Here is a 9,946-nt window from a genome sequence, read left to right on the forward strand (position 1 = left end):
TACTTAATCGTATTATCTAAGGGTATATATGCTTGTTTCACGGCTCCATGCCTCCGCGAACGCAAGTGTCGTAGTAACTCATCCAACTGGATGGAAACATGTTATCCGACGTGACCCGCATCAGGATTGGGCGCTCCTCACATCACAATTACCGTCCGTCCGTCCGTCCGACGTCCCTCTTTTGGCGAAAGAGTGTAGAGAAGGCAATGCGAACCCGACCGTTTCCAACTTACGCCGATTGGGCCGACATCGGTGCCTGACGTGTCGGTGGCAAACCCCCGCCCTCACCTCACCTCACCTCTCAATGTTTTTAGTTCGTACCCCCGCTTTGAAGTCCCGCCGGACAAGTGTCTACCCTGGCCCACTGTCCTCTCCGACGCATCTCGCCTCGCTGGCCTCGCCTACAGACCCATGTGGGTGGTTGATCAGTCATCCTGGGGTGTCCACCGCTTTCACGGCAGCCCATGCGTAGCCCGTGGACCCAGCCTGCCGTACCCAACGCACCTAGTCGGCTTTGGTTCGGCACGGCCTCGTTTCAAGTTGGACTTACATTCCTCCGTCCTCCAAGTTGTATGAGCGTTGGTTATTCCTTTGCATCCCCACGGATTCCCATGTTGTTTCTGGAGCACGAGCATCGGGGACGAGGAAGAATCCCTTTTATAGTCGTTTACGTTTCGATATAACAAATAAAGAGAACCGCTGATCTGCAGACCCGCAGGCTTAGGCTTTGCCCCTCGCAATTAGGGAGCCTATGCCTAAAAATGCAACCGGACAAAATCACTTTAGAAAATAATTTTCGAATGGCATATACAACCAATGATATTTATAGAATAATAAAAATAATTTTAGAAAAATATTATTTAGTTTTTAAAAAAATTTCTATTGGTTTTAAAAATGCATTGACAAATCAACTAATCGAATTAGCAAGAGTAAAATCTTTGAGAGAAAAAACTATTAGTACAAAGTAAAAAAAAAAAATCAAGGGAATAGTCGAACTCCAAGCTTGATATGCATCTAACAACTCCATTTTAAATTTGGTGATAGTATGAAGGTGTGATATGCAATAAAATTTATAATTTTTAACAAAAATCACGAGTCAAATATTAGCTACTCTACTATTGATGATAACTTAAAGCAAACCTTTAACACGAGAGGATAAATATGAAATGAAATCAGATCAAACATAACCTCTTGAATTAGAATAAACTCAAGCATGTGGACAAGGGGGGGCGATAAAATGAAAATAAGAGATCATTTGCGAAGAAAATGATCTCTTATTCAACCTATCAACTAAAGGGACTATAGGAATCGAAACCTCCATCGTCATCGATATTGATTATGATTTATAATTTTACTTAATTTTATATCAAAAATTTTAATTATATCATAATTATCATTACATATTTTGACTTATTAAGTTATTATGGATATACATCAATATTTAAAAATTTAAAAAATAAAAAATTATATTATAAATTAAGTTTAAAAAATATTTGATTACAATCAACTGAATCAGAATCGAAATCGGGGATTAAAACTAATGATTCTGGTTCAGTTCCAGAGTTAAAATTTAATCGATTCGTTTTTAATTCTAAATTTTTAAAAATAAAAAATCGATGATTCTAAAATCAAAACAACGATCCTAAAATCGAAGCCGAGGATGCCGTCGATCACATGCGGCTCCGTCATGTGATCGCATCCGGCTTTCGTCGCCAAGGATACCGTCGAATCTGGAGCCCTGCCGCTTCTCCACGTATACCCTGCCGCTTCTCTCCTTTCCTCTCACTCCGTTTCGGGAGTAGAAAACAAAAGCTGAGAGCCCCGAGAGTGAGTGACCCCACTGTCAGTCTTTTTTAACCAAGCGGATACAAAGACAGATCAGGCCTTCTCCGCGAGCGTCCGAGAGATAAAAGAGCTAGTCATCATCGTCGTCGTCGTCGTCAAGCGTCATTGTCTCCACCGTTTCCCTCCTGTCTGCTTCTCCTCCGCGCCCAGGAATGTGATGCCCTACGGAAGGCCATTTTGAGTGTCCCCGTTCATCACAAGGCCACGAAGTGAGGAGGTGGCAGTGCTGGTGGTGGAGGACGAGGAGAGAGGAAGCGGAATGACGGAGCTACGGTGCTAAGAAATTCCGTAGCAGTGGGTGGGGAGTGAGCACGCCAGAGGGAGGGATGGGCGAGAGCGGGGGCCCGACGATGGCGCCGCTGAACGTGGCGGCTCTGAGAGGAGAGGAGAGGTGGCGGCACTTCGACGACTCCGTCAACGCCGTCTCATTTGGCTTCGTGGCCACCGCCATCCTCATCTCCATGTTCCTTGCCATGGCCATCTTTGAGCGCTTCCTCCGCCCCAGGTCCCCTCTCCTCTTTTCTTCCGACAACGGCCAGCGCGGCGGAGGAGGGCCTGTCTCGGCTTTCCAGAGGGGGACGCTCTTGTCCGCGGATCTGGAGGCGCAACCCCAGGGATTCGCTGGCAAGCTCGATTATCCTTCGCCCAAGGTACGGACTAATTTGAGATTTATGCTGATTAGCGCACCAATGCACCATATCATGCTAACAACCTACTTTTGCTGCTGCTGTTATGTTTAACCCTCATGAGTTACGCCCTCCAATCCTTATTCGTTGTGGATAGATAATGAAATTATGCCCCTTCCTTTTGATCTACTACTGGTCACACGACTCGGCCTAAGTTCGTTTAGCTTTCTCTGGATCTCATCTTCTTTTTTCTTTTTTACTCCGTCTTCAACCTTTAATGATTGGTTTGGCTCAAATGGGCTTTTGTCATGACTCATAACTGCGCTGGACAATTCTAAACGCTTCTAACAACTTGTACCCTTGTTTGGACTTTGTTTTCTCTCTTCGTCGACAAGACTCCGGAAAACGTTCGAAAGATAAGAGGGTTTATGTTTCCACAATCTGAATTTTCAACGGACCACTTGTAAAGCGGCTGATCATTTTTCAACAAGATATACTATCTTTGTACAGGACCACGTCGGATTGTATATATTGTCCTGTTTCTGATATCAAATGGAATTGAGAAAAAGGAATATGCAGTAATAAATGACCCATTTGTCATCTATCGACAAGGAAACAGGCATCCGTAAGGAGACAAGAATGTCCTCTGATAGCGTCCAAAGTTTAAAAAAGAGGTGCTCTGGAGTCCCCATCGTCCCCCAGTCATTCCATGGCTGAGGCACTTGCACAATGCCTCCTATAAAGAAGTGACCTATCGAATAAAAATTAGTTTTAAGCTAATTTGTACCAAAAAAGTTATGTGATAATTCATTGGGATCATTATTCGTATGTTATCTTATGCAAATTGGGTTGTGTGGTCTCAATCACCACAAGGATTTTCACCTGAAAGTTATGTTTGATCTGATTTTTACAGAAAAGTGACATTGTTAACTGTTTAAAGTCCCAGTATTATGTGCTTGCAGCCTAAATACTGGTATTATAAACCTAAGCCATTCAATTTCATCCAAAATTAGTCTTCTTTTAATTATATTTGGATCTGTATCACAACCATCAAAACCCCTTAGATTTGTCAAACTTATTGGAACTGGGTCAAATGCAATCACAACAAGCAGAATCTAACAAAACTATTTGGGTTTTTGGGTGGCTCTTGGCTGAAAACAATTTGCTTCATTCAAACTTTAGACCCTAAATCCAAGGAATAAAAGAAACAAGGTACAAGCATTGCTCTTAATTTTCAAACACTGCTAATTTTCCATTTCATTATGATGCCAAATATAACATTTCACTTGTTTAATAAATTCATTTTAATCGGATCTATGCTTTTGTAATCTGTGAAGAGGCCTTAACATGAATGTAGTAGGTGATGAATCGTTGTGTTTTTTCTTGTCCGTGGCAATGTTTTAAAAAAAGAGAAAAGTTAGGAAATTTCGGTGAACTTTGACCATACACCTCTTGGTAACAGTTTTAGAGCAAGCAAGCTCTTGCCAACCTTTTGCTCCATTAGTATCTTGATGCAAGCCTTATTTTGTTCAAGATGGGTCGGTGAGAGTACAATTCGAGTTTGAGAAATGCATCACGGATGAAATGAAATATTTTATGGCTAATCTGAGTCAATCTACTCAAGTTGGTTATGTATCATGGCAGAGATAAATTAACATGAACAATGACCTTGCCTAGACATTCGAAGACTAAAAACATGCAACTGGAATTGGGATTGGATTGCCTAGGACAAAAAAACACTGGCTGGAATTTTTTATATTGCATTGCAATCATGTCTCTATCTAAAAGCGGCATGGATGAAAGCCCAATCATACACTTGTGCAGCTCCTCATGTTCTCCTATTTAAGGCCTTTCATCTCTTCCAGGGCTTCCAATTCAATTGCAGCAACTTCATGATGATTAGCCTCAATATAAATTTAATTGCAAGAATCATGACCAGCTCATCATTGTCCCACTAAATCAAGTTGTAGGTTCTAATACTTATGATAGATATGATGACATACATGAGCTCCTTATGAGTATATTCATTTCGAAGGAATTGTGATACTTATATAACTAAAGAAATTGGTTAGCTGTTTCACAATGGGTAATGGTGGTTTTATGGAAATAATATATTCGGAAGGCAAAAGTTTATGCTTTATTATTTAGCAACATATGAGGTATTGCTTCTTTGTTTGGAGTAGTAATCTTGTCAAAAGCTTGAATAACTCTTTAGTGTGATGACAAACAACTTGAGATATGGAGACTGAGTTCCTGATCTATGATAAATAAACTCAGACGCTGTTTCTCGCCAAAGGCCTTTTATTGTTTATCCATGATGAAATCCAGAAGATGTATAGAAGTTTAAACTCAACAGTTTTGAAAGCTTGGTTTAGTGCATCTGCTATGTTTTCTTTTAACTGGGATGCACCATCCTATCTAGGCCTGGCATACAAGGTATATAAGGAACTTATCATTAATCATTCTAGACCAACCAGTACAGTCGAAATATGAATCCTTGGTGCTCACTAAAGATTGAAAGCTTTCCTTTATCTTAAACAAAAGATACATCCCAGCTAAACTATGTCTGGTTGGGACTCGATTCTATCCAAGAATATTTATGCACTCAGGATTTATGCATTGCCCAAAAGGATACAATATGAGTGCATGTTGGTGTAAATACTATTGTGAGATGCATCATTATTAGCAATTTTGAATGCCTATTTGTGCATTTTATATAGTTTGTTTAACCTGGATATGTATATTATATCCTTATCAGCTTATTCTGGGGTGTTTCAGGTAAAAGAAAAAAAGAACTGCAATGTAACAAGATAAATCATGCAAACTATAGACCTATATTTTAATTTTCATTAATACTTTGTGTTTGATTTTATGTTGTGCTGGTTTTATATCTTTGATCATTTTTTCGATACTGTTGAAGTGTGATTGTCATGATAATGTATTTATCCTATTAGACTAGCAGCTAGAGCAAGGAATCATAGTCCATCTTACAGTGTATCTAGAAGATAAATATAAGCAGTTATTCATCATGTTATTTTCAATGCCATAATTTCTCTAAAATGTTATATGGGAATGTTTATTCAGATGAGAGAAAATAGTGTCAGAGGTTGAATAAATAAAAAGGAGCTTGTGTAAAATTAGAATATACCTTTTTGCCAATAACAACAACAAACCCGTAAGTCCCAATTATTTGGGATCGGTTACATAGATCTTTTGCTGCTATTGAGATATGTAAAAAGTCATATGTTTAGTTAAGTTCAAAATACTTAAATATTTATTTATAGTTCTTATTAAAGTCTTTTTAGGTATTCCTTTATCTTTCCTCGTATCACTAACATTAATCATTTCATCTCTTCTAACTACCACATCCGGAGGTCTCCTAAACACATACTCATACAATCTTAAACAATTTTCTCTCATCTTATCCTTTATTGAAGCGATACCTAGTTGTTCACAAATAAAAATATTTTTTTTCTATCTTTCCTAGTAACTCCATATATTAACATTCTCATCTCGGCAACACAAACTTTATATATATGTTGCTTCTTAACTACCCTTTTATAGTCGTTTACGCTTCGATATAACAAATAAAGAGAACCGCTGATCTGCAGACCCGCAGGCTTAGGCTTTGCCCCTCGCAATTAGGGAGCCTATGCCTAAAAATGCAACCGGACAAAATCACTTTAGAAAATAATTTTCGAATGGCATATACAACCAATGATATTTATAGAATAATAAAAATAATTTTAGAAAAATATTATTTAGTTTTTAAAAAAATTTCTATTGGTTTTAAAAATGCATTGACAAATCAACTAATCGAATTAGCAAGAGTAAAATCTTTGAGAGAAAAAACTATTAGTACAAAGTAAAAAAAAAAAATCAAGGGAATAGTCGAACTCCAAGCTTGATATGCATCTAACAACTCCATTTTAAATTTGGTGATAGTATGAAGGTGTGATATGCAATAAAATTTATAATTTTTAACAAAAATCACGAGTCAAATATTAGCTACTCTACTATTGATGATAACTTAAAGCAAACCTTTAACACGAGAGGATAAATATGAAATGAAATCAGATCAAACATAACCTCTTGAATTAGAATAAACTCAAGCATGTGGACAAGGGGGGGCGATAAAATGAAAATAAGAGATCATTTGCGAAGAAAATGATCTCTTATTCAACCTATCAACTAAAGGGACTATAGGAATCGAAACCTCCATCGTCATCGATATTGATTATGATTTATAATTTTACTTAATTTTATATCAAAAATTTTAATTATATCATAATTATCATTACATATTTTGACTTATTAAGTTATTATGGATATACATCAATATTTAAAAATTTAAAAAATAAAAAATTATATTATAAATTAAGTTTAAAAAATATTTGATTACAATCAACTGAATCAGAATCGAAATCGGGGATTAAAACTAATGATTCTGGTTCAGTTCCAGAGTTAAAATTTAATCGATTCGTTTTTAATTCTAAATTTTTAAAAATAAAAAATCGATGATTCTAAAATCAAAACAACGATCCTAAAATCGAAGCCGAGGATGCCGTCGATCACATGCGGCTCCGTCATGTGATCGCATCCGGCTTTCGTCGCCAAGGATACCGTCGAATCTGGAGCCCTGCCGCTTCTCCACGTATACCCTGCCGCTTCTCTCCTTTCCTCTCACTCCGTTTCGGGAGTAGAAAACAAAAGCTGAGAGCCCCGAGAGTGAGTGACCCCACTGTCAGTCTTTTTTAACCAAGCGGATACAAAGACAGATCAGGCCTTCTCCGCGAGCGTCCGAGAGATAAAAGAGCTAGTCATCATCGTCGTCGTCGTCGTCAAGCGTCATTGTCTCCACCGTTTCCCTCCTGTCTGCTTCTCCTCCGCGCCCAGGAATGTGATGCCCTACGGAAGGCCATTTTGAGTGTCCCCGTTCATCACAAGGCCACGAAGTGAGGAGGTGGCAGTGCTGGTGGTGGAGGACGAGGAGAGAGGAAGCGGAATGACGGAGCTACGGTGCTAAGAAATTCCGTAGCAGTGGGTGGGGAGTGAGCACGCCAGAGGGAGGGATGGGCGAGAGCGGGGGCCCGACGATGGCGCCGCTGAACGTGGCGGCTCTGAGAGGAGAGGAGAGGTGGCGGCACTTCGACGACTCCGTCAACGCCGTCTCATTTGGCTTCGTGGCCACCGCCATCCTCATCTCCATGTTCCTTGCCATGGCCATCTTTGAGCGCTTCCTCCGCCCCAGGTCCCCTCTCCTCTTTTCTTCCGACAACGGCCAGCGCGGCGGAGGAGGGCCTGTCTCGGCTTTCCAGAGGGGGACGCTCTTGTCCGCGGATCTGGAGGCGCAACCCCAGGGATTCGCTGGCAAGCTCGATTATCCTTCGCCCAAGGTACGGACTAATTTGAGATTTATGCTGATTAGCGCACCAATGCACCATATCATGCTAACAACCTACTTTTGCTGCTGCTGTTATGTTTAACCCTCATGAGTTACGCCCTCCAATCCTTATTCGTTGTGGATAGATAATGAAATTATGCCCCTTCCTTTTGATCTACTACTGGTCACACGACTCGGCCTAAGTTCGTTTAGCTTTCTCTGGATCTCATCTTCTTTTTTCTTTTTTACTCCGTCTTCAACCTTTAATGATTGGTTTGGCTCAAATGGGCTTTTGTCATGACTCATAACTGCGCTGGACAATTCTAAACGCTTCTAACAACTTGTACCCTTGTTTGGACTTTGTTTTCTCTCTTCGTCGACAAGACTCCGGAAAACGTTCGAAAGATAAGAGGGTTTATGTTTCCACAATCTGAATTTTCAACGGACCACTTGTAAAGCGGCTGATCATTTTTCAACAAGATATACTATCTTTGTACAGGACCACGTCGGATTGTATATATTGTCCTGTTTCTGATATCAAATGGAATTGAGAAAAAGGAATATGCAGTAATAAATGACCCATTTGTCATCTATCGACAAGGAAACAGGCATCCGTAAGGAGACAAGAATGTCCTCTGATAGCGTCCAAAGTTTAAAAAAGAGGTGCTCTGGAGTCCCCATCGTCCCCCAGTCATTCCATGGCTGAGGCACTTGCACAATGCCTCCTATAAAGAAGTGACCTATCGAATAAAAATTAGTTTTAAGCTAATTTGTACCAAAAAAGTTATGTGATAATTCATTGGGATCATTATTCGTATGTTATCTTATGCAAATTGGGTTGTGTGGTCTCAATCACCACAAGGATTTTCACCTGAAAGTTATGTTTGATCTGATTTTTACAGAAAAGTGACATTGTTAACTGTTTAAAGTCCCAGTATTATGTGCTTGCAGCCTAAATACTGGTATTATAAACCTAAGCCATTCAATTTCATCCAAAATTAGTCTTCTTTTAATTATATTTGGATCTGTATCACAACCATCAAAACCCCTTAGATTTGTCAAACTTATTGGAACTGGGTCAAATGCAATCACAACAAGCAGAATCTAACAAAACTATTTGGGTTTTTGGGTGGCTCTTGGCTGAAAACAATTTGCTTCATTCAAACTTTAGACCCTAAATCCAAGGAATAAAAGAAACAAGGTACAAGCATTGCTCTTAATTTTCAAACACTGCTAATTTTCCATTTCATTATGATGCCAAATATAACATTTCACTTGTTTAATAAATTCATTTTAATCGGATCTATGCTTTTGTAATCTGTGAAGAGGCCTTAACATGAATGTAGTAGGTGATGAATCGTTGTGTTTTTTCTTGTCCGTGGCAATGTTTTAAAAAAAGAGAAAAGTTAGGAAATTTCGGTGAACTTTGACCATACACCTCTTGGTAACAGTTTTAGAGCAAGCAAGCTCTTGCCAACCTTTTGCTCCATTAGTATCTTGATGCAAGCCTTATTTTGTTCAAGATGGGTCGGTGAGAGTACAATTCGAGTTTGAGAAATGCATCACGGATGAAATGAAATATTTTATGGCTAATCTGAGTCAATCTACTCAAGTTGGTTATGTATCATGGCAGAGATAAATTAACATGAACAATGACCTTGCCTAGACATTCGAAGACTAAAAACATGCAACTGGAATTGGGATTGGATTGCCTAGGACAAAAAAACACTGGCTGGAATTTTTTATATTGCATTGCAATCATGTCTCTATCTAAAAGCGGCATGGATGAAAGCCCAATCATACACTTGTGCAGCTCCTCATGTTCTCCTATTTAAGGCCTTTCATCTCTTCCAGGGCTTCCAATTCAATTGCAGCAACTTCATGATGATTAGCCTCAATATAAATTTAATTGCAAGAATCATGACCAGCTCATCATTGTCCCACTAAATCAAGTTGTAGGTTCTAATACTTATGATAGATATGATGACATACATGAGCTCCTTATGAGTATATTCATTTCGAAGGAATTGTGATACTTATATAACTAAAGAAATTGGTTAGCTGTTTCACAATGGGTAATGGTGGTTTTATG

At 39.1% G+C, this 9,946-nt stretch overlaps 2 protein-coding genes across 4 annotated transcripts; both read left to right on the forward strand.

Annotated features, from left to right (window-relative positions):
- The first annotated feature begins 1,832 nt into the window (after positions 1-1,832).
- LOC135643164 (uncharacterized) lies at positions 1,833-3,359 on the forward strand. 2 transcript variants are annotated; one of them, XM_065159812.1, is made up of 2 exons: positions 1,833-2,495; positions 2,867-3,359. In XM_065159812.1, exons 1-2 carry the CDS (start codon positions 2,172-2,174, stop codon positions 2,936-2,938), a joined length of 396 nt encoding a protein of 131 aa, XP_065015884.1. In that variant the 5' UTR covers positions 1,833-2,171; the 3' UTR covers positions 2,939-3,359. The 2 variants fall into 2 exon arrangements, with proteins under 2 accessions (XP_065015884.1, XP_065015885.1); XM_065159813.1 differs by having other exon boundaries at positions 1,837-2,495; positions 2,982-3,359.
- A 3,846-nt stretch (positions 3,360-7,205) lies between these two features.
- On the forward strand, positions 7,206-8,731 carry LOC135643172 (uncharacterized). 2 transcript variants are annotated; one of them, XM_065159827.1, is made up of 2 exons: positions 7,206-7,867; positions 8,239-8,731. In XM_065159827.1, exons 1-2 carry the CDS (start codon positions 7,544-7,546, stop codon positions 8,308-8,310), a joined length of 396 nt encoding a protein of 131 aa, XP_065015899.1. In that variant the 5' UTR covers positions 7,206-7,543; the 3' UTR covers positions 8,311-8,731. The 2 variants fall into 2 exon arrangements, with proteins under 2 accessions (XP_065015899.1, XP_065015900.1); XM_065159828.1 differs by having other exon boundaries at positions 7,210-7,867; positions 8,354-8,731.
- Positions 8,732-9,946: the final 1,215 nt, after the last annotated feature.

This window comes from Musa acuminata, chromosome BXJ3-7 (genome assembly GCF_036884655.1).
Source record: "Musa acuminata AAA Group cultivar baxijiao chromosome BXJ3-7, Cavendish_Baxijiao_AAA, whole genome shotgun sequence".
Classification (NCBI taxonomy): domain Eukaryota; kingdom Viridiplantae; phylum Streptophyta; class Magnoliopsida; order Zingiberales; family Musaceae; genus Musa; species Musa acuminata.